Source organism: Hyphopichia burtonii (assembly GCF_001661395.1).
Source record: "Hyphopichia burtonii NRRL Y-1933 unplaced genomic scaffold HYPBUscaffold_7, whole genome shotgun sequence".
Classification (NCBI taxonomy): Eukaryota; Fungi; Ascomycota; class Pichiomycetes; order Serinales; family Debaryomycetaceae; genus Hyphopichia; species Hyphopichia burtonii.
In genome coordinates, this window is record NW_017963734.1 from 543984 (window position 1) to 559837 (window position 15854).

General features: G+C 34.3%; 11 protein-coding genes across 11 annotated transcripts; 5 read left to right on the forward strand and 6 right to left on the reverse strand.

The window, feature by feature from the left end:
* Window positions 1–68: 68 nt before the first annotated feature.
* On the reverse strand, window positions 69–735 carry REX2 (Rex2p; the record flags this gene model as incomplete). The annotated part of the gene is made up of 1 exon (XM_020219854.1): window positions 69–735. Exon 1 carries the CDS (start codon window positions 687–689, stop codon window positions 69–71), a length of 621 nt encoding a protein of 206 aa, XP_020074702.1. The 5' UTR covers window positions 690–735.
* A 129-nt stretch (window positions 736–864) lies between these two features.
* On the forward strand, window positions 865–1362 carry HYPBUDRAFT_158471 (uncharacterized protein; the record flags this gene model as incomplete). Its single annotated transcript, XM_020222376.1, has 1 exon — window positions 865–1362. One exon carries the CDS (start codon window positions 865–867, stop codon window positions 1360–1362), a length of 498 nt encoding a protein of 165 aa, XP_020074703.1.
* ACB1 (long-chain fatty acid transporter) lies at window positions 1326–1701 on the reverse strand (the record flags this gene model as incomplete). Its single annotated transcript, XM_020219855.1, has 2 exons — window positions 1326–1624; window positions 1675–1701. The coding sequence occupies 2 exons, from the start codon at window positions 1699–1701 to the stop codon at window positions 1391–1393; spliced, it is 261 nt and encodes an 86-aa protein (XP_020074704.1). The 3' UTR covers window positions 1326–1390.
* Window positions 1702–2533: 832 nt separating this feature from the next.
* On the forward strand, window positions 2534–3423 carry HYPBUDRAFT_153858 (uncharacterized protein). Its single transcript, XM_020221764.1, has one exon. It carries the CDS (start codon window positions 2797–2799, stop codon window positions 3367–3369), a length of 573 nt encoding a protein of 190 aa, XP_020074705.1. The 5' UTR covers window positions 2534–2796; the 3' UTR covers window positions 3370–3423.
* On the reverse strand, window positions 3408–5081 carry RTF1 (Rtf1p; the record flags this gene model as incomplete). The annotated part of the gene is made up of 1 exon (XM_020222801.1): window positions 3408–5081. The coding sequence occupies one exon, from the start codon at window positions 5079–5081 to the stop codon at window positions 3408–3410; it is 1674 nt and encodes a 557-aa protein (XP_020074706.1).
* Window positions 5082–5473: 392 nt separating this feature from the next.
* HYPBUDRAFT_85075 (eL34 family ribosomal protein) lies at window positions 5474–5827 on the reverse strand (the record flags this gene model as incomplete). The annotated part of the gene is made up of 1 exon (XM_020223749.1): window positions 5474–5827. A coding segment is annotated over one exon (354 nt), but the record flags the coding sequence as incomplete, so codon positions are not given.
* Window positions 5828–6395: 568 nt separating this feature from the next.
* Window positions 6396–6935, reverse strand: RPS28B (40S ribosomal eS28 domain-containing protein). Its single transcript, XM_020221765.1, has one exon. It carries the CDS (start codon window positions 6748–6750, stop codon window positions 6487–6489), a length of 264 nt encoding a protein of 87 aa, XP_020074708.1. The 5' UTR covers window positions 6751–6935; the 3' UTR covers window positions 6396–6486.
* Window positions 6936–7175: 240 nt separating this feature from the next.
* On the forward strand, window positions 7176–8980 carry HYPBUDRAFT_153861 (uncharacterized protein). The gene has a single exon (XM_020221766.1). The coding sequence runs from the start codon at window positions 7380–7382 to the stop codon at window positions 8865–8867; it is 1488 nt and encodes a 495-aa protein (XP_020074709.1). The 5' UTR covers window positions 7176–7379; the 3' UTR covers window positions 8868–8980.
* Window positions 8981–9065: 85 nt separating this feature from the next.
* On the reverse strand, window positions 9066–11049 carry HYPBUDRAFT_13069 (uncharacterized protein; the record flags this gene model as incomplete). The annotated part of the gene is made up of 2 exons (XM_020219432.1): window positions 9066–10889; window positions 10942–11049. 2 exons carry the CDS (start codon window positions 11047–11049, stop codon window positions 9066–9068), a joined length of 1932 nt encoding a protein of 643 aa, XP_020074710.1.
* A 553-nt stretch (window positions 11050–11602) lies between these two features.
* GLN4 (glutamine--tRNA ligase) lies at window positions 11603–14130 on the forward strand (the record flags this gene model as incomplete). Its single annotated transcript, XM_020219395.1, has 1 exon — window positions 11603–14130. One exon carries the CDS (start codon window positions 11603–11605, stop codon window positions 13991–13993), a length of 2391 nt encoding a protein of 796 aa, XP_020074711.1. The 3' UTR covers window positions 13994–14130.
* A 385-nt stretch (window positions 14131–14515) lies between these two features.
* Window positions 14516–15732, forward strand: GAC1 (protein phosphatase regulator; the record flags this gene model as incomplete). Its single annotated transcript, XM_020222802.1, has 1 exon — window positions 14516–15732. One exon carries the CDS (start codon window positions 14516–14518, stop codon window positions 15623–15625), a length of 1110 nt encoding a protein of 369 aa, XP_020074712.1. The 3' UTR covers window positions 15626–15732.
* Window positions 15733–15854: the final 122 nt, after the last annotated feature.

Genomic DNA, 15854 nt, shown 5'->3' on the forward strand with positions numbered 1-15854 from the left:
TGGTCATAATTCAGAAGTTGTTGAATTCCATTAGGAAATGTATATGTATATATTATTATAGAAAGGATTTATAATTGATAAACAGTTTTTGACTGATTGGTAACATTTTCAGTTTCTTTTGAATTTTTAAGATAGTTTTGTTGAAACCATTTCAATTGAGCAATACTATCTTGTATATCATTTTTAGCGGTATGGCTATCTCTTTTCCTTGGACATTTACTTAATAAATCATTATTATGTCTTCTACAAATTTCACTAATTGAAGAGACATCCAATAATCTATAATGCAAATAATCAATAATTTTTGGGAATTCTCTCATCATGAAAAATTTATCCATGTGAATAGAATTACCAGCTAATAATCCCTTTTTTGGTTCATTTATGTAATATTTAATATAATCGAATAATTCACTTTCAACTTTTTGTAATGTTCGATCAGGGTTTTGTAAGATTTTATCAACAAGTCCCAGTCTGGTATGATGTTCAATGCACCATTCTCCCATTTGATCTAGTTTTTCTTTTGGAACGTAAACCGTACTTTCGAATCCCTTTTCATCAATGATATTCAAATCTGCATCAGTTATCAAACAGCAAATTTCAATGATATTATCGTTATAAACGTCCAAGCCGGTCATTTCGCAGTCTATCCAGACCAAAGGTTTCTTGATGGTTGGTTTATAGGAAGCCATGGTGAAAGGGCGATGTAAGTATCGAGTTTGTAAAGGAAGCTTCCACCCTCTTAACATTGTTGAAGAAGCACTAAAAAAAAATAAATGAAGAAAAAAAAATTGGCCTGAAAAAAGTATTTTGATCTTTTCAGTAAACCGATTTTTTCAATAAATTAACTTTTCCACCACTGATAGAATGAAGCAGTACCTCGATAAGTTCTACTACTGGTACTTCATCGTTCACATTCCAATTACGTTGTTAATTGACTCGACCATTGTTATTCCTGATGAATACCAATTATGGATCCAGAAACTGATTGTATCGTTTCATATTGAAACCAATAAAGATATCTTGTTAATTGAATCGCCCTTATGGTTTAAAGTGTTTGGATTATTTGAATTGGTGGTTCAGTTACCTATATTCGTAATTGGATCGATTTTTCTACGTAACAAGGATGAAAGAATAACCCCGGTTATGATGATATACGGGTTCAATGCATTTTTCACTACTTTAGTTTGTTTAATTTGGGTAATCGCTGAGGGAGACAATTTTGGATTAACTAGAGCAGAAATCTACAATTTGGTATTAATCTATGTACCATACTTGATCATACCTTTGGTAATGATGATTGATAATCTTATTAGAAACATAAAAGTGTTTAACAAAATCGAAATTACGAAAAAAAATCAATAATCAATGGACATATATATTTAAAGTAAACCTAATTATATTTACCGATTAATTCAGTAGCTAATTCGATATATTTTGACTCGGCATCAGATTGACTGGTACCTTTCAAATCGTCCCAAGCTTGCCATTTGTATTTACCTTTCAAGTCAAACATACCTGGTTTAGGGGTATCATTATCACCAACGGTGGCTTGTTTGTACAAACCGTATAATTTTAACAATTCGTCATCCGAAGGACGTTTAGTTAAACTTTGAACTGCTGCAGCCTAGGCGATGTTAGTACTTTTCTTCAACCATTGGGTGTTGAGATACTTACTTTATCTTGAAATTCTTGGGAAACCATGATCAATTGATTATGTTGAAAGAAGAAGAAGGTGGTATTTGGCCACCAACACCGGACCTCGATAAATTTGTTGAGCAATTGTGGGGTGGTGAACGGGTCTTTTCGCCAGGCTCATCGGACCATTTTGTTGCAACATCACCTACAATCATGATATAAACTCTGCTAACTATTTACTACGTGTCTTTACAGTTCGCAAGTATTAGGTGTTCCTGAATGGCCCGTAAGCTAATATACTACAGAATGCAGAGATATCTCCAGATCAAGCAGTAAATCTACAAGCTAACAACTAAGCATCCGTCATATTACAAGTTATATTACAAGTTATATTACAAGCTATATTACAATATTACAAGTTATATTGCAATATTGCAAGTTATATTACAAGTTATATTACAAGTTATATTACAAGTTATTACAAGTTATATTAAAAGTTATATTACAAGTTATATTACAAGTTATATTACAAGTTATATTACAAGTTATATTACAATATAACAAGCTATATTACAAGTTATATTACAAGCTATATTACAATATTACAAGTTATATTGCAATATTACAAGCTATATTAGTGTCAAGTAGGATATGTGGTGTACCGGTCTGGGCTTGCTTCGGGTTTAGTGTTCGGCGCAGTCTTCGGCCGGGATCGCCGCGGAGATAGTGGTGTACGGATGCCTGCCCTTTACGGGTTTGTTTATTCTGTTGCCACCTTCGGGTGTCGGGGTTTCGGGCACCATCCGTATTTCCGCCGCCGAATCCGGTTGGCAAGCATCAAATACTCATCCGTGCGTTCGGTCCTTGTGGTTAGTGCTCTCGCTATCAGGTTCTACCAGACTAGTACTACCATGTGCTATCAGTGGCCCTATCGGCTACCGCAGTCGCGGTTGCAATTGTAATGTAATTGATAATGTGATTGTAATTGTAATACGCGGCTGCAAAGATTAGTCAGTGGGTTCTCGGAAATGCGTCTCGGATTATGACTGTTTGGGGAGGTGGTATCTCCGGGCCGTTGATTACAAAAGTTATGGAATCGACCTTTATATATAAATAGCTGATGGAATTCATTATAGAATAGGGATAGGCAGCAAGCACAATATGACTGTTGAAGATCAAACCATTTGGAAGTTCAAGTACGACGATACTTTTAAACAATACTACTATATAAATACCAAGGATAACTCAATATCATTTGATTTACCTTGTGAAGTGAAGAATACCTCCAGTAATAACACTAGTTTTATCAATCATATAATGAGTAAGAAGAGTCATCATCCAAGAAGTAATACCTCGAAAAACTTACTACATCGGATAAGTTCTGCGTTTTCATTGAAACTGTCAAAGTCCAACGAGGAAAAGAAGCCCGCTATGCTCTTGCCACAAACCCGTTCCCACCAAGATGATATTTCACTCATGTCGGGGCTTGGAGACGAATTTTTGTTGCAGCCATCGTTCAATTTGAATAAGTATAACACCAACTCACCAGCAGATTCGCAGTCGATACTGTCTTACGATGATGAGATTTACGATGACGAATCAATCCATTCATATTATTCCGATTTGAATAATTATGAAGTATATCAAGATGAAGAAGATATGAAGGAAGAGTTTAATAAGTATAAGGAACGCATGGAATTGAGATTACAATTTATTAAAGAATTGGAAAGTTAATTAATTAAATATGTATATAGGGTAAATATGTATATAGGTTAAATATCAATTTCAATGTTAATATCAATGTCTTTAATCATTTTATCCATATTACCTAGGATTCGGTAAGTTGAAGTTGCGATTTTTGACTCGAGTTCAGATTTTTCTGCAATAAGATTATCGTAATTCATTTTTGCTTCATTGATGGCTTTTTCATTTTCCTGTTTCATTAAATCCTGATAAAACACTTTGGTTTGGGTCTTCAATCTTGAAAATGGATCGCCTCCCTCATTAGCATCGATGATTTTTTTCAATTGCGAAGATTTGATTTCTGCTTTACGGATATTCTCTTGATTTAATTTCCGGTTTCTTTCATTCACCTTTGACATGGTGTTCAAGGATTTCGAATTATTATGTTGTTTGGTTTGGTTAATCAAGATTTCGTCAATCTCCTTCAATTTATTAATAATCTTCTTAACATCACCGGTTTGTCTCTGTTGTTTACTGATTTTTAATTGATCCATTAATTTGGCTTTTTGGAAAACAGCATCAAATCCTTGAATGTTTCCTTGTAATTTTTGTTTTCTTTCAATCATTTCATTAATATCATGGTCATTTAATGATCTGTTCATTAAATTATTTAACCGCTGCGAAATCTCTTCAACCTCTTCCTTATACGGTAATTCTTCGTTGGTCTTCAGCAATTCAAACACATACCGATCAAACTCTTCTCGTTCAATCTCCCCATCACTGAATATGTTGATTGGAAACTCCTTGGTTTGATTCTTATTCTGGGATACCAATAAATATATATCACACTTGAAATTGGGTAAATCATATACTTTATCCGGAATGTTTTTGATATCAACTATTTGAACCATTCTGTAAATCGGTCTCTTGCTTCTCTTATCAATTCCTAAATTAATCTTCCCAAAAGTATTTATAATGGTTTCTTCAAAATCTTTATAAAAACAATACTTATGTAATATACTTCTACCAACTTTGATTTTTCTAATATCTTCAAAAGTGGCTCGTTCATAACTTCGTGTTTTGGTTTTGTTTCTACTCCCACTACCCCAAACTACTTCGTCTTCCCCGTATCCTTCATCTTCGTCTTCTTCGTCTTCTTCTTCTTCTTCTTCTAAATCTTCATCTTCAAAATCTTCAAAATCTTCATCTCTTCTTCTACCAGTTGTTCTTTGCTCCCTCTGTTTCCTAAGCTCACTTAACTTATCCAATTTAGAACTCTTGGCTCCAGTGGTGGCTTTACTACGATTACTCGATCTAGTGGCTTTCTTATTGGTTTGGTTGCTTTGTTGTTGTTGTTGTTTGGCTCTTTGTAACAAGTACTTTCTTTCATTATACTTTTCCATCTCTTGTGATCTCTCGAATAATACTTGTTCTCTTTCAATTTCATCCATATCTAATAAATTTTCTCGATCTTCTTCGTCCTTGTATTTACCTTCCAATGGATACGGGTTAACCAATTCTTCCTCTTCGCCCTCGTCATCATCTCCTCCTTCGCCGTCATCGTCTCCTTCTTCTTCTTCTTCTTCTTCTTCTTCTTCTTCTTCGTCTTCTTCTTCCACCTTCCTTCTCTTGGCTGCTCCTCCGCTTGGTTTGGTCTTTCTTTTCAATGGAACATCGCTATCAGAGCCACCGGAAACACCAGCTTCTTCTTCCTCTGAGCCGGCACCTGCAAGAGCTAACAAATCATCATCCAAGTCAGACATTCTTATCCAATTTTAATTGATTATATCCAAAATTAATGCTTTCATTTGTTTAGTTATTCATTTTTTTTTTCGTTGTAGCTTCGATGTTGATAAAATGTCGTGCATCCTGGGAGAAGAAAGCAGCCGCGACATTGTCTCCCCTCCGTACATCTACACCTTAAATGTTTCAAGTTAAATATTTTATGTATTAAATGCAAATTATATAGAATACAGGAAGTAGCTAGATTAGCCTTGAGTAAACTAAAAGTTAACTCCCGTGATTGAATATCACAATGAATCGAAATGAAAATGGGGTTGCGTCATTACTTTGATTGGTAAAAACTTGTTTAAGCAAAAGGAAATCATAAAGGTCATAATAAGTTACTTAACATCTATCTTTTTTAATTCTTCTTTTTAGAAGCGGTTTTCTTTTCCTTTTCTTGTTGTTCTTTCAAAACTCTTTTAACAATCTTTTGTTCTTCAATTAAGAAAGCTCTAATAATTCTTTCTTTAACACAACCAGCACATCTAGAACCACCGTAAGCTCTTTGGACGGTCTTGTGAGTTTTGGAAACACTGGCGTACTCTCTTGGTCTTAAAGTAGAAATACCAGCTAAAACGTTACCACAGTCACCACATTTTGGTCTAGTAGCTTGTTTTTTCAAGTGTTGAGCAACTAATTTTCCACCTGGAGTTTTAACAACCTTGACTTTGTTGGATCTGGTGTTATAAGGGTTTCTTCTTCTGTAAGTGATACGTTGAGCCATTGTTATAGTTAGGTTTTGTCTTAATGAAAGAGTAAAAGCTTCGAAATGAAAAAAAAAAAAATGATAACTTTTCAAGTAGGAAAAAAATGAAAGGAAAAAAGAATTGGTTTGGTTGTGAGGTTAGGGTTTGTGTTGTGCGTGCCAAAGTTTTTCATTCTTGCGAGGTCATGTGACCGAGTGACTGTTTTTTCTTTTCTTACTTCTATCAATAAGTAATGGTCTACAGTGCTACAATCTTCCAACTCCACAATTCACATAAATCAAAGTCAACTGAATGTAGATGGAAAGCAAAGCTTCACAGATTATAAGAAAATATATTAATGTAACTAAGAGAAATAAGATGACGATACAATTTAATTCTTCATTCGATGCAAAAGAAGGTTAAAAATGGAATCAAACGATAAAAGAAAGAATACGATTATTAAGCTTTTCCCACGATAGTAAAACTGATAATTTTAAGAATAAAACCTTTTATTAAAAAATGGAGTATATTAATTCATTATACATGATAAATAGTGTATTTATGAATTGTTCTATTGATAAAATATACCAATAAGTAGAAGGAGAAGGGGAAATATTTGTACAAATTCTTTTTTTAGTTTAAATATGACATTTTTTTTATCTTTAATTCCAAATGAAAAATAAAATATGAAACTATCTTAACGTAATCTTCTAGCTTCACGTTCAGATTCCATTAAGCATAAGATGTCGTTTTCTCTAACTGGACCTTTAACGTTTCTGACAATGGTTCTTGAAGCATCTTCTAAGAATTCAACTCTGACTTGGGTAACACCACCTCTGGAACCGGTTCTACCTAAGACCTTGATGACTTTAGCTAAAGTAACTGGAGTTTTAGTGTCCTGTAAAATGTTAGTATGAAATTCAAGTAGACGGTCTGATCCAAGAAGCCTCTGCATCCACATAGCTATTCATCTTCACCTCTCACTTTCTCTTCGCTTTCTCTTCGCTTCCTCTTCACCTTCTCTTCACCTTCTCTTCACCTTCTCTTCACCTTCTCTTCACCTTCACGTCATCTTTCTTCTTCAAATCTCCACATCATGGATCTATCATCATTCTCTATGTTGAACAGTCTCGACCTCCATCTCCAATCAGTACATACCATTTTGTATGATTATGTTAATGTGTATACTAAGATATGAAAATTTTCAAAGTAGTTGAAAGAAAAAATTTTTAGCTTTTTTTTTTCAATGAAGTTGAGTTTGTTTGGAAGGAGATTTTTCAGTGCGTCGCACGACAAAAAAAAATTGGAAAAAGAAAAAGACGAAAAGTCGTTCGCGTGGCAAATTATTTGATCTCCTTCTAAACTGTAAATATGTGGATTTTTTTCGTTTTTTGCAGTTTAGTCGGCGGCAGTATCTCACACCCGTGCACCGGTTATCGCCGACGGAAATAGGCTTAAAAAAAAAGAAACCGAGCATCCGATGAATAGCAGCTTATCAACAAACGATTTCAAACGGGTTTTCAATGAGTTTTTCAATTACTTTGTTTATTAAGCTTTTGATTGACTAGTATTCGAATATATAGCACCAGCATGTCCACGTCAACTACCTACAAGACCGAGGAACCAGCAGAACAGGCTTCGAGCGAGATGGAGAGCTCGTCGCGTCAACTGGTACGTTCTGAAGGGCCTAAAAGAAAGAAGAAGACTGAGTTTGATGAAGAAAGAAAACGTCCAATATATCCGTGGTCTGATTCATTCAAAGATTGGTTCAAGCACGGGATCTTGAAGAACTATACTGATGAACAAGTTGAATCGAAATTGCTTTCACATTTACCATTTTATCCAGTATCCGATGGTAAAAGAGTGGCAAAAATCATTGATACTAAGTTAGATGATGGTAATTATATTCATGAATTTTGTATTGAGAACATCGAATGTGATAATAGTGACTCAAATGAAGGAAATGAAGAAGGAGTATTATCAAAAATAGGGTTAGGTAAATCACTCACCCCTCCAGAAGTAACTGACGTTGTATTGGTACACGGGTATGCAGCATCATTAGGACTTTTCATTGATAATTTCGATTCATTATCAAGTATCCCCGGGGTGAAAATACACGCTATTGACTTATTGGGTTTTGGATTTAGTTCAAGACCAAAGTTCCCAAAATTTCCAAATAACACTAAGGAAGATATTTATAAAGTTGAAGATTGGTTTATTGATTCGATGGAAGAATGGAGAATCAAACGTAACATTAACCGTTTCATCCTTATTGGACACTCTTTTGGTGGGTACCTTAGTTGTGCTTACGCAATGAAGTATAATCGTAAATTAATTGACGCATCTTCAAAAGCTCAGAATTTAATTGATAAGATGATTTTGGTTAGTCCGGTAGGGGTTGAAAGAAGTAAATATTCTTTAATTAAAAATGATACTGATCTGGAAACCCGTTTGGAAAATCAATCAGAATCTCAAGTCCCTTTAACTCGTGAATTAACTGCCGATCAAGAGAGTATTGTTCAAGGAACTGATACCCAACCAGAAGTTGAGAATGATGATGAAAATACTAGAGGAAGAAAATTCTTATATCATTTATGGAGACATCACTATTCTCCATTCGGAATTGTTCGTAATATCGGCCCAGTAAGATCAAAGTTCATATCAAGATGGACTACTCATAGATTTGCTCATGTTTATTATCAAAATCCTGAACATTTTTTCAATGTTCATAATTATATTTATAGAATCTTTAATGGTCCTGGTAGTGGTGAGTACGCCATAACCCGAGTTTTAGATGTTGGTGCCATGGCTAGACTACCTCTTATTGATCGTGTTCCTCAAAAAGTTGTTGATATGAAGTTACCAACCCTTTGGTTATACGGAGATAAAGACTGGATGAATGATGAAGCTGGTCAAGAAATTACTGCAGAAATTAACCAACTAGCTAAAAAGACATCCCCTCCTATCAATTCTTTGGCTCAATTCGGATACATTACAAATGCTGGCCATCACTTATACCTTGACAACCCTCCTGATTTTGCAAAAGTGGTATTCAAATTTTTAGGTTTCAAAAAGTGATTGTCTTTTGGTCAATACATATCGATCTCATTGATACTTCAATTCTTGTTAAATACTTTCCCCTATATTTTCTTTATATTTTTAGACTTATTTTATATTACACATATGATCATTTATCAATACACCCATTATTTGTATTCGTACTTTATTCGAGATAAGATTACGAATTTTTTTGTTTTTTCGTTTGTTTGTTAGTGCTCATAATACAAATTGGCTGTTGATTTTATCAATTTTAGCCTTTAACCGATTTGAAATATCATCAGATTTAAGTTTAATTTCTGCAAATATTTTTTTCGATTCATTTATAATCAAATTCTTTTGGTTCTCAAATTCTTGTTCAAGTTGTGAAGTCTCATTGGCAAACTCTTCATAAACTTCTTTTAACATGAACTCCCTTTTCTTGATATCTCGGATTATGCTCTGGCTGAAAACCTGTAGTGTTTCATAAACTGAATCAAGTGACCCCCAAATATCTTGTTCAATAATTATCCCATTTTGTGGCCGATTCTGTTGTCTATTCAGCATTTGCCCCTTTCCCATTGAATAAGATTCATAGAACAAAGAAAACTCTGATCTTGAGTCAACAAATGATTCTTGTTGATGTCTCAAAGATGTGTCAATTGTTGCTGACGGACTTACAATATCCATAATCTTGTTTGCTTCACAAGTATCAGTTTGTTCATTCTTTGAGGTATCAACTTCTTGTAAATTGTTGGGTGCGAATCCTATTTTTGGTACTTTTATTTTTTCATCGGTTCCATTATTAATTTCATTTTTTGATATATTTTTAACATTATCTTTACTTCTCCTTTGTGTTGGTGTCAATGGAATTTCCCAAACATCTTTCCCAGTTTGTTGGAACCTCCTCATGCTGTGCTTACTGTATTTTTTATTCTTTTGTAATTGATTCATAGCAAATTCTTGTGTGTCTCTTGAAGGCAGTAGTTCAGGAGGGGCAGCATTGTTCAGAGGGTTTGAAATGCTCAAGCGGGGCCTCCTTTGCATATTGCCTTTCTTTGGTGTATTCTGAGGTGTAATTTTAATTGTATTTTCATCGGTGGATTTGGAAGGTGCACAGGATGTTTTAGCAGGCTGCACATATTGGAGACTTGCCTCACGTCGATCAGAAAGGTTGATGTCAGTGGAGACTGCAGACATTTCTGAGTATGGCATACCCTGGACCATCGGAGTAGATGTGTTTATCGGAGTGTCATCGGAGCATGGCACCTGCTTGACTGATTTCATCTTTTTGGTTGGAGGTGAGTTTTCATCTTCTGTATATGGGTCTGAGCTTAACAAGGTATAATTTGCTTGGGGTTGTGAGGATTTTATCTTTTGCAACACTGTAAGACATCTCTGAGTGTAATCAAGCCTGGTAAACTTTAACTCCATACATGTTGTATGATGTTGCTTATAAAGACCAGTTAAAATAGCAAAATCGTTGGATTTTTTGAAGCTGATTTGCACAGTATTTGAAGCGGAAGTGAAATTTTTCAAATTATTCAAGTTGATTAATGTAACCGTATCCTTGGGTTGATCGGACTTGAGGTGGATTTTCCATAAAATCAAAGCATAGCCGATTGGTTCGACTTGTAGTAAAAGCACTATTTCGGGTTGGTTTATACATTCAATTTCAATATCTTGACAATGAATAGAATTTAGTTGCAAAAGATCAGTAAAATTCTCATTTTTAGCTTCAATAAATTGTAAGATTTTAGCATGGCCAGCCCGGTAATCAAATGGAAATGGATATATGGTTTCTGGTATTCCCTTAACCAATTCTAGTGGAACATACGAACCAAGCGCTTCAATCAAATAATTCAGCTTTGTAAAATCCTGATTTTCCTCTAGAAGTTTAGAAATTTGCTTTACTTGATAAGCATCGATGTACCGAGCAGCATCTTTAGCGTTACTACCCAAAATAATCGAGCTGACCCATCCAGTGGGACTCTCACTGATGCAATCATTGATCAAAGATCGTGATTTAATTGCATCTCTTATCTCGATAAACAGACGGAGTAACTGGGTATTCGGTTAGTAAAATCTCGTTTCCTTAAAATTTGAATATACTTACTAATATAATGGGCCAATATTTAACCATTTCTGGGACCATGTTTTGAATCACTGGATTGATGTATATCCCAAACACAAATTGAGCGAAATGGATCTTTTGCTTAGTCATTCTAGTTGGTAATTTACTGTAGTTATCGCCAATTGTTTTAAACAATTTGATTACCTCTCTTTTCAAATCTTTTACCAAATTTTCATCAATTATTTCATAATCAAAGCAATTTTTTTCATAAAGTTCATGAATAACGCTCTTCTCTATGCGTAAATGTTTTGAATCAATGACCTCGCTCAAGAGCTTGATTTGCTTTAAAACCGCTTGAAGCGTTGATTCTGTAAATGAAGACTGAAACATAGCTGCAAAAACTGACTTTACCGGCGCGTATCACTTGCAACAAGGAGAAAGACTCAAAGTAACTTTCCAATTATCTTTTTCGGACCAGTTCTAGAGCCAAATCCAAACCTTTTAAAGAGAATAATGAGAGAAGTAGCTAAAACTAAGTGAAAGTGTTGATGTGATGTATCGTAATTGAATATCAAGATTGTGGTCGTGCCCTTTCTCCAAAAGACGATCTCGAAAAATCGCATCGAAATGGAAAAAAATCAACGTAAAACAGAAAAAAAAAAATTTTATAATGACTAACACTTAAAGCGATTAAGAAGGCAACATGTCAAGCGAAGAAGAACTTGTTAGTTTGTTCAAGTCAGTTGGTCTTGCTGAGAATAAGACCAATGACATTATCAAGAACAAAAAAGTATCCAACACCCTTTCCTATATTTTAACTGAAGAGTTGAAAGTTCAAGGACCAATTGAAGAGAAGAAGCTTTCCTTATTACATTCGTTAGCACTTGAAAGTAAGAATAGTGACGAGCCAATCAAGAACCGTTCGGTTGTTTCCCAAAAGATTTTGGATGGGGAATTGAAGACCAATTTGCAAGTTAGCGAAGGATTCAAATATATCGTTAATCATGAAGAGATTGATATCAAAGATTTTGATAAGAATTGTGGTGTAGGAGTTGACTTAAGTGCAGAAGATATTAAGGGGGAGCTCCGTAAGTATTTTGAAGCTAATAAGGAAGATATTTTAGCTAAAAGATATAGTGGAGTCCCTAAATTATTAGGAGAAGCCAAAAAAATTCCAAGTTTAAAATGGGCAACACCATCATTATTCAAGCCGATTATTGATGAATTAGCTTTGGAATATTTAGGACCAAAAGACGAAAGAGATGTTGTTAAAAAGGAGAAGAAGAAGGCCAAGAAACAACCAACTAAAAATAATGAAACTAAACCGGAAGTTGAAAGATCAATGTTTAGTGAAGGTTTTTTGGGAGAATTACATAAACCAGGAGAAAATCCACAAGCATATCCCGAATTAATGAAGGAACATTTAGAAGCCACCAAGGGAGAAGTCTGGACCAGATTCCCACCAGAACCAAATGGATATTTACATATTGGGCATTCCAAAGCTATTATGGTTAATTTTGGATATGCCAAATTTCATAATGGGAAATGTTATTTAAGATTTGATGATACTAATCCCGAAGCAGAAGAAGCCAAATATTTCGAATCAATTAAGGATATGATTGATTGGTTAGGATTTAAACCATGGAAGATCACTTATAGTAGTGATTATTTCGATACCTTATATGAATTAGCAGAAGAATTGATTAAACGTGGTAAAGCATACGTTTGTCATTGTACCGCTGAAGAAGTTAAATTACAAAGAGGATTAAAAGAAGATGGAACATTAGGAGGAGAAAGATTTGCCTCCCCCCATCGTGATAGAAGTATTGAAGAAAATTTAACTGAGTTTAGAAAGATGAGAGATGGCCATTATGAAGTTGGTAAAGCCACTTTAAGAATGAAACAAGATATTGATAGTCCATCACCACAAATGTGGGACTTGGTTGCTTATAGAGTTTTGAACACTCCTCATCATCGTACTGGAGATAAATGGAAGATTTATCCCACTTATGATTTCACTCACTGTTTAGTTGATTCTATTGAAAACATTAGTCATTCGTTATGTACCACCGAATTCAGATTATCTAGAGAATCGTATGAATGGTTATGTGATGCTTTACATGTTTATAGACCAGCTCAAAGAGAATATGGTAGATTAAATATTACTGGTACTGTATTATCCAAAAGAAAGATTGCTAAATTAGTTGATCTGAAAATTGTTAGAGGATGGGATGATCCAAGATTATATACTTTAGAAGCTATACGTCGTCGTGGGGTACCACCAGGGGCCATCTTACTGTTTATTAATACCTTGGGGGTAACTACTTCCGTAACCAATATCCAAGAGATTAGATTGGAAAGTAGTATTAGAAACTATCTTGATCAAACCACCCCAAGATTAATGATGATTTTAGAACCAATATTGATTGAGGTTGATAACGTTGCCGAAGATTATGAAGAAGTCATTGAAATGCCATATAAACCGGGCGATGATGCTAAGTTTGGTATTAGAAAATTAAAATTCACCAAGTATAATTATATTGATAGACAAGATTACCGAGATGAATTTGATAAAGAATACCGTAGGTTAGCTCCAGGACAACCGGTTGGATTAATGAGAGTTCCATTTAATGTTAGTGTTAAAGAGGTTATTAGAAATGGAGACAAGATTGAAAAAATCATTGTTAATTACGATAATAATAAAGAAGAGTATAAGAAACCAAAGACATTTATTCAATGGATTGGCAAAGACGATGTATTAAAGATTAAAGAAATCCGTATTCAAAATCGATTATTTAAGAGTGAAAATCCATCTGCTCATCCCCAAGGGTATTTACAAGATATCAATGAAAATAGTGAAGAGATTGTTAGAGGTGGTATAATCGAAAAGCTGTCATTTGAAGAAATTAAGAGTAAGAGTCCAATGAATGTTGAAATTGCCGGTAGTGAGTTTAACATTAAGGAAAAATACGGTCCTCAAACCGTTAGATTCCAAGCATTGAGAATTGGTTACTTCTGTATGGACAAGGACAGTGGAGACGATGTAGTATTAAATAGAATTGTCACTTTGAAGGAGGACTCTTCTAAGAACTAATCAATAGTATATTACGTGTGAGGGTTAAGCATGTGTAGTAAGTGTAAGTGAAGTGTAGGAGGTGACTGCAAAAAAGGCAAGCTCAATTTTTACACAAACGCCAAAAAAAAAAAAATATATGTAAATCACAAAATGGGGGAAATTTAGCAGCCTCCTTATATTTTCGGTGGGGTCAAATAATATTTTGTATAGAGATAGAGATAATAATTATATATCACAATAGATTTAGGGGACAATGCGGATTACAAAACACAATGCAAACCACAATCCAATATTTTATGCCCAATAAATTTTTTCTCTCCTGATTAAGTTTACCTTGCATAAATAGTGGAGTCATGGTGGAGTAACTGAGAAAATAATTCCAAAAACGCAGCAAAAAAAGAAAGATGCGCCAAAAAATAAAAAAAGAAGAAAAAGAAAAAAAGGTTAAAATTTCTCACTTTAAAAAGTGATTAATTTCCCTTCATTGCTCTAGAAAGAGTCCACCAACAAAAATTTAAATAGATACTCCAGTATAGAGGTATGATAGACTCATTTTCTTCTAGTGAATCGCTATTACTGCAAGCACTGCTGCTGTCGCTGCTGCTGCTGCTGCTGCTGTCATTATCGACCATCAAATTAACTCCTCCCAGCGATGATTGCGGATTGCTTCGTAAAAAACTGGGAGAGTTGGTCAAATCATCACTCAAACTCCCCAACCTCGCCCGCAGTGTGTCATCTCCAGGAATGTTGTCCCCTAATAAAAGCGTTCGTTTTGCATCTCGATTAGCCAACGTGAAGATGTTTGACGGGAACGACTCTCCCAGCACGGTTGCGACGGCGGAAAACACCCCCTTGGGATCACCACACCACGAAGAAATGGACTCGTACTTCCAGTTGAATTGGAACGACGAAGAAACCAGTTCAGAAGAGGAAATTGACGTTGTACACCCTTATCAAATGATATCATCCGATGTAACTGGTGGAGATAAGAATAAAGTTGTCAATTTAAAAGAGGTTTATCTCGCAGAAGATGAATTGATTGGCAAAATTATGGTTGAAAATATTGCATTTGAAAAAAAAATATCAATAAAATTAACTTTTAATAATTGGAAAACAAAAATTATTATTAATAATCATATCAATTTTGTTAAATCAATTAATAATTTTGATGAATTTGAATTTAAAATCGATTTATCAAATTTACCTTGCCATATAAATTTAGAAATGGTTGTCAGATATGAAGTAAATAACCAGGTTTATTGGGATAATAATTTTAATCAAAATTACCACATTAAATTATCAACAAATAAAAATTACAACAATAATCAATTTGATGATTTGATTAATAAACTAAATGATTATAAAAATAATCACGAATTAGATTATAAATTAGCAAATACTAATCCCAAATCAGAATTACACCATCGCTATAATTTATCAAATGAGTTAAACACTCCTCGTTCTCCATTATCAAGACCTTTAAAATACTCCAATTCTTACAAATCAAAACAATCTACCACTACTTCTTTCAATTCTAAATCATACTCTGACTTACTACAAAGTTATTGTTTTTATGGCGCTCCAGAGAAGAACTCTTTCAACTCGACCGCTTCAACTTTTCATTCGTTGAGTGATTCAATTCATATTTAATTCGCATCTCTGCATTTCCTTCTTTGCTTTATTGCTATTTCACTTTCTCGCTTGCATTTTTTTTTCTTTGTTGAAATGATTGATTCATTTAATAGATAAACTCACGTATTGTATCATGTAGTCGCGTATTAACGGTATTATCTTGACTAATTTCACATATGACCCTTTCACGATTCACGATTCACGTCATCTTATCGTGACTTTATTTTTTCTCAATGATGTTGGGCTT

Excerpts from the sequence above, each read along its gene's own strand:
- HYPBUDRAFT_153861 (XM_020221766.1), top strand. The coding sequence starts at position 7,380 with ATGTCCACGTCAACTACCTACAAGACCGAGGAACCAGCAGAACAGGCT.
- RPS28B (XM_020221765.1), bottom strand. The coding sequence starts at position 6,750 with ATGTGGATGCAGAGGCTTCTTGGATCAGACCGTCTACTTGAATTTCAT.
- HYPBUDRAFT_153858 (XM_020221764.1), top strand. The coding sequence starts at position 2,797 with ATGACTGTTGAAGATCAAACCATTTGGAAGTTCAAGTACGACGATACT.